Below are 15,186 nucleotides of genomic sequence, written 5' to 3' on the forward strand. Positions count from 1 at the left end.
CCCCACTGTCAGATATGGTGGTGGCAGCATCATGCTCTGGGGGGGCTTCTCTTCAGCAGGGACAGGGAAGCTGGTCAGAGTTGATGGGAAGATGGATGGAGCCAAATACAGGGCAGTCTTGGAAGAAAACTTCTTGGAGTCTGCAAAAGACTTGAGACTGGGGCGGAGGTTCAGCTTCCAGCAGGACAACGACCCTGAACATAAAGCCAGGAAACAATGGGATGGTTTAAAACAAAACACATCCATGTGTTAGACTGGCCCAGTCAAAGTCCAGATCTAAATCCAATCCAGAATCTGTGGCAAGATCTGAAAACTGCTGTTCACAAACGCTGTCCATCTAATCTGACTGAGCTGGAGCTGTTTTACAAAGAAGAATGGGCAAAGATTTCAGTCTGTAGATGTGCAAAGCTGGTAGAGACAGACCCTAAAAGACTGGCAGCTGTAACTGCAGCAAAAGCTGGTTCTACAAAGTATTGACTCAGGGGCTGAATAATTACGCACACCCCACTTTGCAGTTATTTATTTGTAAAAAATGTTTGGAATCATGTATGATTTTCGTTCCACTTCTCACGTGTGCACCACTTTGTGTTGGTCTTTCACCTGGAATTCCAATAACATTGATTCATGTTTGTGGCTGTAATGTGACAAAATGTGGGAAAGTTCAAGGGGGCCAAATACTTTTGCAAGCCACTGTACATGCCAGCCGAGCAGCCTCAGGTAGTTCTCTAAAACATTTTAAATTATAAAGCTGGGTTTCACTACACCCTGAGAGGTCAGTGAAGGCATCAGCGAGCTCATTTACCATCTTACAGTCTTCCAGTTTGATCTTCAGACACTCTGTCACCTGTCCCGACTGCTCCTGAGCTGCTGCCTCTTCTGGACACAGCCCGCTGATCTACACACACACACACACACACACACACACACACACACACACACACACACACACACACAGGTGAAATCTCTGGTATCTGAGGCACACAGTTGATGTAAAGGTAGGTTGGCTGTAAAAGGGGAGGAGCTAAAACATATATTTGAACTGTGATTCATGCAAAGCTACTCTAGTGGAGCAGAAGTAGAAACCCTTGATGTAATTCCTGTCTTCATGCGAACGTGCTATAATTCAGTCCGCACACAAATGTCCCCATGTCTGCTGACCTTGCAGACTTTTGTAAAAACTTGTGCTGTCAGCGCTAATCTCGTTAAAATGATGCTAACGCCATAACCGCATTAACACGGCAAATCTGCCTTAGCGAGTTATCGCGGATCGCCCCGTGCGTGGGGCTACATGGCACTAACGCGTTAATGAGCTAACCGTGCTAACGCATTGCAGCCCACGCTAACATACATATATATACGTGTATGTATATATATATACAAGGAGTGCAGAATTATTAGGCAAATGAGTATTTTGTCCACATCATCCTCTTCATGCATGTTGTCTTACTCCAAGCTGTATAGGCTCGAAAGCCTACTACCAATTAAGCATATTAGGTGATGTGCATCTCTGTAATGAGAAGGGGTGTGGTCTAATGACATCAACACCCTATATCAGGTGTGCATAATTATTAGGCAACGTCCTTTCCTTTGGCAAAATGGGTCGAAAGAAGGACTTGACAGGCTCAGAAAAGTCAAAAATAGTGAGATATCTTGCAGAGGGATGCAGCAGTCTCAAAATTGCAAAGCTTCTGAAGCGTGATCATCGAACAATCAAGCGTTTCATTCAAAATAGTCAACAGGGTCGCAAGAAGCGTGTGGAAAAACCAAGGCGCAAAATAACTGCCCATGAACTGAGAAAAGTCAAGCGTGCAGCTGCCAAGATGCCACTTGCCACCAGTTTGGCCATATTTCAGAGCTGCAACATCACTGGAGTGCCCAAAAGCACAAGGTGTGCAATACTCAGAGACATGGCCAAGGTAAGAAAGGCTGAAAGACGACCACCACTGAACAAGACACACAAGCTGAAACGTCAAGACTGGGCCAAGAAATATCTCAAGACTGGTTTTTCTAAGGTTTTATGGACTGATGAAATGAGAGTGAATCTTGATGGGCCAGATGGATGGGCCCGTGGCTGGATTGGTAAAGGGCAGAGAGCTCCAGTCCGACTCAGACGCCAGCAAGGTGGAGGTGGAGTACTGGTTTGGGCTGGTATTCAATTCAATTCAATTCAATTCAATTCAATTTTATTTATATAGTGCCAAATCACAACAAAAGTCGCCTCAAGGCGCTTCATAGATACAGAGAAAAACCCAACAATCATATGACCCCCTATGAGCAGCACTTTGGCGACAGTGGGAAGGAAAAACTCCCTTTTAACAGGAAGAAACCTCCTGCAGAACCAGGCTCAGGGAGGGGCGGAGCCATCTGCTGCGACCGGTTGGGGTGAGAGAAAGAAGACAGGATAAAGACATGCTGTGGAAGAGAGACAGAGATTAATAACAGATATGATTCAATGCAGAGAGGTCTGTTAATACATAGTGAGTGAGAAAGGTGACTGGAAAGGAAAAACTCAATGCATCATGGGAATCCCCCGGCAGCCTACGTCTATTGCAGCATAACTAAGGGAGGATTCAGGGTCACCTGGTCCAGCCCTAACTATATGCTTTAGCAAAAAGGAAAGTTTGAAGCCTAATCTTGAAAGTAGAGATAGTGTCTGTCTCCTGAATCCAAACTGGAAGCTGGTTCCACAGAAGAGGGGCCTGAAAACTGAAGGCTCTGCCTCCCATTCTACTTTTAAATACTCTAGGAACAACAAGTAGGCCTGCAGAGCGAGAGCGGAGCGCTCTAATAGGGTGATATGGTACTACAAGGTCATTAAGATAAGATGGGGCCTGATTATTTAAGACCTTGTATGTGAGGAGCAGGATTTTGAATTCAATTCTGGATTTAACAGGAAGCCAATGAAGGGAAGCCAAAACAGGAGAAATATGCTCTCTCTTTCTAGTCCCTGTCAGGACTCTTGCTGCAGCATTTTGGATTAGTTGAAGGCTTTTCAGCGAGTTTTTTGGACTTCCTGATAATAATGAATTACAGTAGTCCAGCCTGGAAGTAATAAATGCATGAACTAGTTTTTCAGCGTCACTCTGAGACAGGATATTTCTAATTTTAGAGATGTTGCACAAATGGAAGAAAGCAGTCTTACATATTTGTTTAATATGTGCGTTGAAGGACATGTCCTGGTCAAAAATAATGGATTGGATTTATATAGCGCTTTTCAAGGCACCCAAAGCGCTTTACAATACCACTATTCATTCACTCTCACATTCATACACTGGTGGAAGCAAGCTACAGTTGTAGCCACAGCTGCCCTGGGGCAGACTGACAGAAGCAAGGCTGCCATATCGCGCCATCGGCCCCTCTGGCCAACACCAGTAGGTAAGTAGGGTAAAGTGTCTTGCCCAGGGACACAACGACCAGGACAGAGAGCCCAGGGATCGAACCGGCGACCTTCCGGTTACAGATGCGATTCCCAACCCCCTGAGCCACGGTCGCCCAATAAAAAAATGACTCCAAGGTTCCTCACAGTGTTACTGGAGGCCAAGGTAATGCCATCCAGGGTAAGAATCTGGTTAGATACCATATTTCTAAGATTTTCAGGGCCGAGTATCAGCAAAGATGAGCTTGTGGGGCCTTTTCGGGTTGAGGATGGAGTCAAGCTCAACTCCCAGTCCTACTGCCAGTTTCTGGAAGACACCTTCTTCAAGCAGTGGTACAGGAAGAAGTCTGCATCCTTCAAGAAAAACATGATTGTCATGCAGGACAATGCTCCATCACACGCGTCCAAGTACTCCACAGCGTGGCTGGCAAGAAAGGGTATAAAAGAAGACAAACTAATGACATGGCCTCCTTGTTCACCTGATCTGAACCCCATTGAGAACCTGTGGTCCATCATCAAATGTGAGATTTAAAGGAGGGAAAACAGTACACCTCTCTGAACAGTGTCTGGGAGGCTGTGGTTGCTGCTGCACGCAATGTTGATGGTGAACAGATCAAAACACTGACAGAATCCATGGATGGCAGGCTTTTGAGTGTCCTTGCAAAGAAAGGTGGCTATATTGGTCGCTGATTTGTTTTGTTTTTGAATGTCAGAAATGTTTATTTGTGAATGTGGAGATGTTATATTGGTTTCACTGGTAAAAAGAAATCATTGAAATGGGTATATATTTGTTTTATATATATATATATATATATATATATATATATATATATATATATATATATACACATATATATATTTGTTTTTGATAAGTTGCCTAATAATTATGCACAGTAATAGTCACCTGCACACACAGATATCCCCCTAAAATAGCTAAAACTAAAAACAAACTAAAAACTACTTCCAAAAACATTCAGCTTTGATATTAATGAGTTTTTTGGGTTCATTGAGAACATGGTTGTTGTTCAATAATAAAATTATTCCTCAAAAATACAACTTGCCTAATAATTCTGCACTCCCTGTATATACACACACACACACACACACACACACACACACACACACACACACACACACACACACACACACACACACACACACATATATATATATATATATATATATATATATATGCCCGTGATCAGGTACCCTGCTGGGGTAATAGGCTGGCCAAAGGAGGAGATAGAAGCCACTGACATAAAGACAAGAAAGCTCCTTACCATGCATGGAGGGTTTCACCCCAAGTCCAGCACCCTGAGGCTGTACGCTAAGCGGAAGGAAGGGGGCCGTGGACTGGTGAGTGTCAGCACCACAGTCCAGGATGAGACAACGAACATCCAAGAATACATTGGGAAGATGGCTCCAACTGACCGAGTGCTCAGTGAATACCTCAGGCAGCAGAAACCCAAGAAAGAGGAGGGAGACGAGGAACCATCATGGAAGGACAGGCCCCTGCACGGTATGTACCACCGGCAGATAGAGGAGGTGGCTGATATCCAGAAATCCTACCAGTGGCTGGACAAAGCTGGACTGAAAGACAGCACAGAGGCACTAATCATGGCAGCACAAGAACAAGCTCTGAGCACAAGATCCATAGAGGCTGGGGTCTATCACACCAGGCAAGACCCCAGGTGCAGGCTGTGTAAAGATGCCCCAGAGACAATCCAGCACATAACAGCAGGGTGCAAGATGCTAGCAGGCAAGGCATACATGGAACGCCATAACCAAGTGGCCGGCATAGTGTACAGGAACATCTGTGCTGAGTATAACCTGGAAGTCCCGAGGTCAAAATGGGAGATGCCCCCAAGGGTGGTAGAGAATGACCGAGCTAAGATCCTGTGGGACTTCCAGATACAGACGGACAAAATGGTGGTGGCTAACCAACCGGACATAGTGGTGGTAGACAAACAGAAGCAGACGGCCGTAGTGATCCATGTAGCGGTTCCGAATGACAGCAATATCAGGAAGAAGGAACACGAGAAGCTGGAGAAATACCAAGGGCTCAGAGAAGAGCTCGAGAGGATGTGGAGGGTGAAGGTAACGGTGGTCCCCGTGGTAATCGGAGCACTAGGTGCGGTGACTCCCAAGCTAGGCGAGTGGCTCCAGCAGATCCCAGGAACAACATCGGAGATCTCTGTCCAGAAGAGCGCAGTCCTGGGAACAGCTAAGATACTGCGAAGGACCCTCAAGCTCCCAGGCCTCTGGTAGAGGACCCGAGCTTCAAGGACAAACCGCCCGCAGGGGCGTGCTGGGTGTTTTATATATATATATATATATATATATATATATATATATAAATAAAAGAATTGGGAGAATTGAACAATACATACATACATGCACACACAGACATACATATATATATATGTATGTCTGTGTGTGCATGTATTCTTTTGATCTTTGGGCTGAAGGAAGGACAATACTCGGTGTATAAATGCTCAATCAACAATCCTTTATTCCATACAATTCAACACTTTAAGAGCACAAACCCTCCGGATGGGGAGACATGCATGCAGAGTGACACAGCAAATCTCAAACTGGTGGAGGGTTACTCAAGCTCTTATAGCCTCTAATGGGCAACACCTAGTCGTAAAGGCCTAAACATTCACATTCTTTCTCTCACACGGCGCCCAAGTTATGACCTCGGCTCATTGTTTTTCCTGCTCCCAACAAGGTGGTGGGGTGAACCTCCTGTGGAATGTGCTCTGTCTCCTCTGCTATCAGAACAGCAAGGCCCTGACTCTCTGCACACAATATTCTCTTCTTAACTCAGCAGTATAGTGCATCATAAAACAATATCATCCATTCACAATAAATCAGCAGTCTAATGTTCTAATATATGGTATACATATACATATGTGTATGTATGTGTATATATATGTATGTTTGTCATTGTTAACGTCACACCTAAAAACATAGCTTTTACTTTACGGTACAACAGGTATCATTTACCGTAATACCTGTTATATGCACGCGTGATACACAATAATAACACATAATAACCAATCAGACAGATTCATCAGGTAACATGAGAACATTCACTGCCTGGAACAGCGTATGGATGCTAGGGCTCCGGTGCACCGTCAGCCTCAGAATCTCCAGCTACTGGCTACTGTGCTGCTGTAGATGGAGGGCAACCAGCTATGTGATGGTGATTAACTTATTCACCACAAGGTGTCACTGCTGTGCTTCCCAACAACACTCACGCTACAAGGTAAGAGTCCCCTTTGTTGTGTCAGTTAGTGATGGAGACATATACAGGTATTTGCAGCAAACTATAATTGATTGTTCTTCTCTCCTAACTTCAGTGCAGCTTGTAGAATAAAAATATAAATGAAACTGTTAACATTAAAGCTAACAGCTGGCTGCTTTCACCTTTACTTTGTGCTACATTCCTGTTCATCAAAACATCATTGCAGACAAATAAGGTCTCCATGTACCTGACCTGAGTGCATCTCTTAGAAACAAAATATCACCTCTCATTCTATTGGCTGTACCTTCCAGTGTTGGGTAAGTTACTTTAAATTAGTAACTTAGTTACATTACTAGTTACTTCTATCAAAAGTAACTCAGTTACTTCAAGTTACTCGTTACTTTCAGAGTAACTAGTTACTAGGGAAAGTAACTTTGGTTTTACTCAGAATTCTCTTGTTAATGTGTTGCTTCCGTAACTGGATACCCAGCCAGACTGTCAGTCTTCTAGCTTGCTTACTTGCCACAGTGCACTGTGCCACCTACCAATAGAAAGGAAAAAAATAATGTGCACATTTCCACGAGAGAAATCCCACGCCTGATTCTATCCTATCCTGCTTTTTACATCCAACACAAAAACTGCAGTCGTGGTGCTTTCGATTGCACTCAGAACTCTGAAATTCTGCCTTCTGAATAGGAAGATGTAGGTAACACCAGACTGCAGATGAGCTGCTTACAGGGCTGGACTGGGACAAAAAATCGGCCCGGGGAATTTGACTAGAGACCGGCCCACCATTATAGGAAAAATCATAAAGCCTTTGAATGAAAATAAACCCTGTTGTGACAGTGATGTACACTGTTCTGATGGTATATATGCATCAATCTATCAATCGTTTGTTGTAAGACTCAGATAATTATTTTTTAAAAGCGAGACATTTTAAATGATAATAAGAAAGAAAAGTATTTCTTTGTGCCCCCCTCTCCCTGTTAATGCCCTACATGGCCCCCTGGCAACACTTTGCTAGACCCGCCCCTGCACAGTTACCAGCTGTCAGCTACTTAGAAAAGGATCCTGGTGTTATTTGTCTCTCAGAAACAGTTCATAACTTCAACTCATTCATGTCACCTAAAAGGTAAACCTGTTTCTCCATCACCTGTTCAGCTCTGATGGTTCAGTAAGGACATCTCCTGGTTTCATCTTCATGTTTCCCTCTCACCACATAACCAAACCCACATCATGACCAGCAGCTTTACAGCTGTGGCTCCAGCAAACATCAGCTGATACTAGAAAGTAATATTAAATAAATTCTAACAACAGCTGATCAAGCTTGAACGTGCTGCTGTTGTTTATCCGCTGGTTTCCTCTTTCTGGCACAAAGTGGGCGATAAACAAACAACAGAGAAAAGCCGATCAGCTGATCATTGATCAGTTTCATGATTGAAGTAGAAACAGGAGAGGGAGGGGGGAGAATGAAAGAAGAAGAGGCAGCTGTGCAGCAAAGACACAGAATAACTGCAGCTTTGTCTGTTTCATTGTAGCTGAATTACGGGACAAACTGTTCCTTTTCACCTCAATAAGAAACGCGTAATATTTTCTCTGAATACCAGACGATTCTGTTTTTTACGGGACGGTTCAACATCAGTAACATAGCACCACCCAGCTGTATAGAAACCCTGTCATGCTAGCTAGCACGCAGTACGAAAAAGTCAGCACAGCTAAAATAAACTCCACCTAAACTTGGTTCATATCTGACCCAGATGGACTGCAGGTCATAACCTCTTACCTGAAGTTCAGTTCACACTCGGACCGGCGGCCGCCTCGGGTCTCTCCTCCTGTCTCCCCTTTCCCTCCTCCACCTGCTGCCTCCACCACTTGCTAATGTTATTGAATCTGTGGAAGCTCCGCGATGCCACCACACGAACGAATAACGTGCCTATCTAAATCCCAGTAACGAGTAACGCGTTCCTGGTTTTGGCATAATAACTAGTTACCGTGCTACTTACCACAATAATAACGTAGTTACTGTAACGCGTTACTTAATAACGCCTTAGTCCCAACACTGGTACCTTCATGATGTAAACAATGACGTGCATGCAGCGCAGGTATCGCCTCCAACTGTGCAGCCTTACTGGGTTTGCTGTGAAATATTTAAAGAGATCAAATATTTGCCGCTCACATCAAACTGGACTCTATGAACTAGAATTAGTTCAAAAACAATTGGTTAACATTTCTGTTTTTACATTTACGATTACCAACACACACCACAGAAACGTCTTTTCACAGAGGGCCACTTCCTGTGTGGATGAAGCAAACCGACAGCAGGCAGTTGTGATTCGCTGGCTGTGACTCACCTGAAGCGTTACAGGCCTCTCTGCTTGGACTGTTGGGCTGAGGCTCACCTGGGTCAGGATTGGACCGTCTGTGCTCAGAACATCGGCTCACTCTGATTCAATTCATGTCAGAACAAAACCAAGAACAGCTGGGTGGTAACTAAGTACAAAATACTTAAGCATTCCAGGTATCCGTGCTTTACTTTGAAGTATTCTGCTGATAATAAACGGGGCTAACGCAGATCGTTGTGTCTGTTGCTGTACGTCAGCACAGAGATGTTTCAGATAAATCACCTAAAAAACTCACAAGAATGAAATTGACATTCATTTTCCTCAACACCTGAGCAGCAACACTTGTGACCTCCACTGACTGGTAAATACCCAAACTCTTTACTCCTCTGCTCCTGTACGATGGGAGATTTTACCCTGGAGTCATCTTTGTTAAAACCAGCAGCAGTTTAATATTTTTAACTATGCTTTGAAAGTGTTTTCTTCAAATGGGAATTTAGAGTTGAAACGTGTTGTATTCAGCAGCCAGAGGCTAAATCCTGCCCTTCACTAACTTTAATACATTTTGACCTGCCAGGTTGTAGCTGTGGTCCGGTGCACAGAAGAGTGCACCTCTGCTGCATTTGCAATAAAAAGCTGACCAACGCAGAATGAAACTTAAAGGGAAGTTGGTGCCGGAGACAAAGAGAAACCTGTGCATGGATCTTCTCTCTTGATTTGTTGCAGGGAGGCTGCAGGGAGTCACTGAGCTCAAAGGAGTGTGTAGCTACGGCACAACAAGCAGTTTCTTTGAGCCGAATATAAAAGTGACGGAGCTTTATGTGCAGGTAAGTTGTAAGACTACGCCCGTTGTCCAGCGTGCTGTTGCCTAAATAACAAAGAAAACAATGACCCTGTCATGTCTGCGTCAGTCTTGAAAGGACAAACAGCATAATTATGCAGTTGCCACTTTAAAATAATCCTTCTTGTCAGTGGAAATTCTTTGTCATTTCCCAACACGGACACTTGCAGCATGCTCTCATTTATGAGAAACTGGTGGAGTTTCTACGCCCAAAGATAACGATCTTTCCTCAAATGCATTCTTTTGTAAAAACAAACTCACAGTGAAGAATGTGAAGGTGGACACGTATCAGTGCCACTCTGTTAACCTGCTTAACCTGCAGTAACCGAACATTCAAGAGATTCCCCACCCCACCCCCGAATGCACAGACCGAGTGGATAGCTCACAAAATGTGTCTTTTTTCACAACAAATTCTCTCTTAATGTCCATGAAAGAACTAGAAAAGCTGATCGCGTCCTTGATTGTTAACGTGAGCTTGTCCATTGCTCAAATGAGCTGAGCTTTAAATCAGCAGAAATAAAAAGCTAAGTGTTTCTTTAATACAGCAGTTAAATGTGGAATCAGCTGCTGCCACTGGGTCCAGTTTTACACGTTTGTATGAAAGTATATTTAAAGCTCCAGAAAAGTTTCATTTACCCCTAAAGATGCAAAATGCTCTTCATGCTTCGTTAGAAACTGCATTACTTATAAATGTGGAAATTATATATTTATTATTATTTATTTTTAAAAAAGGAGAACACTGAGGTCGATTAGCTCAGAACTTTGTTTTATATCTTCTCTTTGAACAAGATAGAAATTTAGGGGTAACATGGCCTTACAAACCTATTACACACAGCCTATTCAGTTCATAGGCTGTGTCTATGAACTAAAATTAGTTAAACAATTGGTTAACATTTCTGTTTTTACGTTTGACTACGCACGTTTAGCTTCATTTCTGCAGTTCCACAATAGTATGTGTGTTTTATCCCTGGTATGAAAAATGTTCAGCTGCTGACGGGACAGAGTTCTTTGGAGTCGTGATGCAAAAACAACCTTTATCTTCACGGCGATGTCACACAGACACACTGAACACTGATTCTGAGGAATGCTTGACTTAACAAACACTGGTTGTTGCACAATCACAAAGCAGAACATGAACATATTTCAGTCTTCTTCTTCCTCCTGCTCCCTTCAGGGGGCGCCACAGCAGATCATCAGCCGCCATCTCCTCCTATCCCAGCATCCTCCTCTGTCACACCAACCCTCTGCATGTCCTCCGTCACTGCGTCCTTTGAGGTCTTCCTCTTTTCCTCCTGCCTGGCAGCTCCATCTTCATCACTCTGTCCAGTATATCCACTGTCCTTCATTCCCTGCTTGGTCATCTCTTTTCACTTCCTGTGTCATTGTCTTTTATTTTCTTATCTATAGTCTATGTCAGAGCGCCTGTTTCCAGGCCCCGTCTGCGGTCTCCAGTTCCTTGTGCCTTTGGATTTTCTCCCTTTTGGACTTTTCACTTTTGCCCATTGGGACTTTGTTTTGTTTTCTCATTGTTTGTTAAATCTCACCTGTTTTCCATGTCTGCATTTTCACATCTCAAAGTGATATTTGAGTCAATTTCAGGGCCTGTAAAGAAGTTTAATCAGTAATTCAGCTTCTACCAGGTTCTGACTGTGAGCCGCAATTACACATACAGTCGGGGAAGATGGCCCCGCCCCTCCCTGAGCCTGGTTCTGCTGGAGGTTTCTTCCTGTTAAAAGGGAGTTTTTCCTTCCCACTGTCGCCAAAGTGCTGCTCATAGGGGGTCACATGATTGTTGGATTTTTCTCTGTATGTAGTATTGGATTGTCTACCTTAGAAGAGGAAAGCAGGTATTTGTTAGACCTTTCTCAACTTCAACACATTCTGTATACATGTTCTTCTACATGAGGTGTATATGTACAGTGGCAAGTGTTCATATTTTCTGCTTGTGAAGTTGTGTCTCATTGTTGTTTTTTAAATTCTTCAAATGCAGTCATCACTTCAAACTATTCACAGTAAATGATTTTTTGTTTCTATGGGCGGAGTCTCCAACTTTGTGATTGCAGCCTTTTCTTAGAACATAAATCTGTGTGTAATCCACCAGTTTAACGTATCCTTCCAGTTACTTTGGAAGCTCTCACACTCAGACCTCTGAGCCGAATCTGAAACTTCCTTTTTGAGAGATTTCAGGTTCAGCTCATCAGAGCTTCCAGATGAAGTTCATCCCAGTTTAATTCTGATACCACTTACAGGGACGCTTCCCCTGCTCTTTGTGATAAATCCTTAAAGTATTTTTCTGGAAAGATCTCAGCTTTAAGGGCTTCTCATCCATCTCACCCATCATCAGTTTTAGACCCAGTTCCAGCCTCTGAATGCTTGACTGTCTTCCAACAGTTTGAGCCAGTGTCTTATTCTGCTTTAAAAGATATAATTGATCATCTCAAAATCTCTGGTTCCCCGCATGATATTCTTTCTTCTTGTTTCTTTAAGGAAGCTTTACATGTTATTGGTCCTTGTATCTTATCTCTGCTGAATGCATCATTGTCATCAGGTTGTGTACCGTCTCTCTAAGCATGCTGTTGTGCAACCTATTATGAAAAAGAAAAATCTTGACCCTAATGCTCTCACTAACTACAGGTCGATCTCCAAACTCCCTTTTATTTCCAAAATATTGGAAAAGGTAGTTCTAAAACAACTTCAGGCCTTTTTAGATGCAAATGGTATTAATGACAAGTTTCAGTCTGGTTTGAAACCTCGCCACAGCACAGAGACAGCCTTACTTAGAGTTTTTAATGATCTTCTTTTAACTGCTGACTCTGGATATTCTGTGGTTTTAGTTTTACTTGACTTGACTGCTGCTTTGGTTAACCACAACATTCTTCTATCAAGAGTGGAACATGTTGTTGGTCTCAAAGGTACGGTTTTATCTTGGTTTAAATCCTACCTCTCAGAGAGGTCGTTCTCTGTTGCTATGGGGCAACACTCCTCGGCTTCTGCCCCTATTTACTGTGGTGTGCCTCAAGGGTCCGTGCTCGGTCCTGCTCTCTTCTCTTTGTACATGTTGCCCTTGGGATTAATTTTTAGTAAATACAACATCTCCTTTCACTGTTATGCTGATGATATCCAGATTTATTCACCTTTGAAATCCGATGTGACTGCTTCTTTGCAACCTCTGTTCAACTGCTTGCATGAAGTTAAAATTTGGTTATCACATAATTTTCTTACATTGAACGAGACCGAAATCATAGTCTTTGGTAGTCACACTCCGCTAAACCAGTTAGCTGATGCCCTAGGCCCTCTCGCTAGCCATCTCTCGCCCACTGTAAGGAACCTCGGAGTGTTCCTGGAGGGCTCTTTTAAACTTGAGAAACAGGTCTCCACTGTGGTAAAAAACAGCTTTTACCAGTTGCGTCAGATATCCAAAGCAAAGCCGTTCCTTCCTTTAAAAGATCTTGAAAAGCTTATCCACGCATTTATTACATCCAGATCGGACTACTGTAACTCCCTCTACTCGGGCCTCCAACACTCCTCTCTTTGCCGGCTTCAGTTAATTCAAAATGCAGCTGCGCGTCTTTTAACAGGTACGAGAATTCATGAACACATAACTCCAATGTTAGCCAAATTACATTGGCTCCCTGTTAAATATCGCAAAGATTTTAAAATTCTTTTGTTCACTTTTAATATTCTGAATAATTTAGCGCCCAGCTATCTGAACTACTCCACTCATACAATCCCAACAGAGCAGATCGTCCAATCACAGGCTCCTAGCACAACCTAGGTCTCGAATGAAGTCGAGAGGTGACCGGGCCTTTGCATCCGTGGCACCCAGACTCTGGAATAACCTCCCTGTTCATGTTCGTACTGCTGAGTCGATCCAGTCTTTTAAATCACGTCTTAAAACTTATCTTTTTACTTTGGCTTTTGATTCTAACTAGTTGGTCTAGCTTGTTGTGTTGTTACCTATTGTTTGTTGTCCTGTTTTATTGTTTGTTTTAATTGTCTCATGCTTATACTGACTGTGAAGCACTATGGTCAACACTGTTGTTTTAATATGTGCTATATAAATAAATTTCGATTTGATTTTGATTTGAATTCAGTCTAGTTAAGTTTACTTCTCCATGGCACCGTTACAGTTCTGTTACCTTTCTTTCCTTACAGTTCACCATGGATAAGCTGGTCTCCGAACTTTTCGGCCTCTGCCCAACCATCATCGAGATGTATGACAATATGAAGGACAATGACGAACGCTGCAGGCGGATTGCTGACAGGGTCAGAGCTTTGGAGGGACTGGTTTTAACCATCAAAGAAAGGGGATCAGGCAGAAACTCTGGCGCTGTGGAGAAAGCGCTGAAGGAACTCCACACCATCTTGAAACATGCTGAGAAACTGGTGTCAAAATTCTCAAAAAATAATCGGCTTAAGCAGTTCATGATGTCAGGCAGCATTGGAGCAGAGTTCAGCGAGGTGAACCAAAGACTCACTGAGAACTTCCAGATGCTTTCTGGAGCTCTGCAGGTTGAGCAGAGCGACATACTGCACAAGGTGTATGAAACTGTTTTAGGGCGCCCCTACACACCGCTGCCTAACCCCCCATGTCCTACGTTTTCCCCAGCAGCACCGCCTATCCCCTCTCCTCCCGTGCCTGCCGCCTACATCATGGCACCCATGCGGGCTTCGACGCCTGTTCTGGCCCAGCCTTTCTGCAAAACTACAACAGTTCGCGTTCTTGTCTCCAATAACATGCCCCCGATGCCCGTCATTAGGACCATCAGCCCTGTTTCTGTCGTCAGAACTGTTTCACCGATGGGTTTTCGGCTCTACTAGTTTGGCCAGTCGCTTTGCATGATTTGTGATCAATAATAATCCCTATTTAATCCTCATGGGCCTTCATTCCTCCTGGAAGGTCTTCTTGACTGGGAAGCTGTGAAGGTAACTTTCATTCTCGAGAAATTCTTTTGTAAAAGAAATACTACTTTTTTTCACGATTAAATAGATTTGAGAGGGATTCAAAAACAAACAATTTTAATAAAGTTTTGTGAAACAATGAAATTATTCCTTGCTGAAATGAGTGCACACATATTTATTCTCTTTCACATTGTTATGTAATTTGTGTCCTCTTGTCCTAGTGCTAAATGAATCTCTAATAAATCAAGGAGCCTATGTGTGTCTGTGTGGTTTTCATCTAATTTAACAATCGTTCATCTGATCTGCTTCAAACTGTGCAGTCTGAGGATGCAGCGTGGTGATCAACAGTCATGTCATGGTCCTGCGGCCATGACTCAGTGACTTTGTGTTTATGTTCTTTATTGTTATTATTCTCTTTATTATTCTTGGGCTGTTTTGGGATGGTTTGTGTTTTGGGATTTTAGATACTGGGTTTTGG

General features: G+C 43.2%; 1 protein-coding gene and 1 long non-coding RNA gene across 4 annotated transcripts in view; one reads left to right on the plus strand and one right to left on the minus strand.

Moving 5' to 3' along the window:
- Positions 1-15,186, minus strand: part of LOC145429643 (uncharacterized) — a 29,235-nt gene that overhangs the window by 2,074 nt on the left and 11,975 nt on the right. The window contains exons 1-2 of one of the 2 annotated variants that reach the window (XR_013909908.1): positions 8,978-9,118; positions 803-895 (exon numbers count right to left, since the gene is read on the minus strand). This is a non-coding gene — a long non-coding RNA (uncharacterized LOC145429643). Of the gene's footprint in view, positions 1-802; positions 896-8,977; positions 9,119-15,186 lie in introns of those variants that run through there. The other variant, XR_013909907.1, reaches the window with a different exon arrangement.
- On the plus strand, positions 9,242-14,970 carry LOC113027210 (mixed lineage kinase domain-like protein). 2 transcript variants are annotated; one of them, XM_026176832.2, is made up of 3 exons: positions 9,242-9,329; positions 9,543-9,792; positions 13,962-14,970. In XM_026176832.2, the coding sequence occupies exon 3, from the start codon at positions 13,968-13,970 to the stop codon at positions 14,625-14,627; it is 660 nt and encodes a 219-aa protein (XP_026032617.2). In that variant the 5' UTR covers positions 9,242-9,329; positions 9,543-9,792; positions 13,962-13,967; the 3' UTR covers positions 14,628-14,970. The 2 variants fall into 2 exon arrangements, with proteins under 2 accessions (XP_026032617.2, XP_080159483.1); XM_080303357.1 differs by lacking the exons at positions 9,242-9,329; positions 9,543-9,792 and adding an exon at positions 13,254-13,384.

The sequence above is a fragment of the Astatotilapia calliptera genome, chromosome 7 (genome assembly GCF_964374335.1).
Source record: "Astatotilapia calliptera chromosome 7, fAstCal68.1, whole genome shotgun sequence".
Classification (NCBI taxonomy): Eukaryota; Metazoa; Chordata; class Actinopteri; order Cichliformes; family Cichlidae; genus Astatotilapia; species Astatotilapia calliptera.

Excerpts from the sequence above, each read along its gene's own strand:
- LOC113027210 (XM_026176832.2), top strand. The coding sequence starts at position 13,968 with ATGGATAAGCTGGTCTCCGAACTTTTCGGCCTCTGCCCAACCATCATC.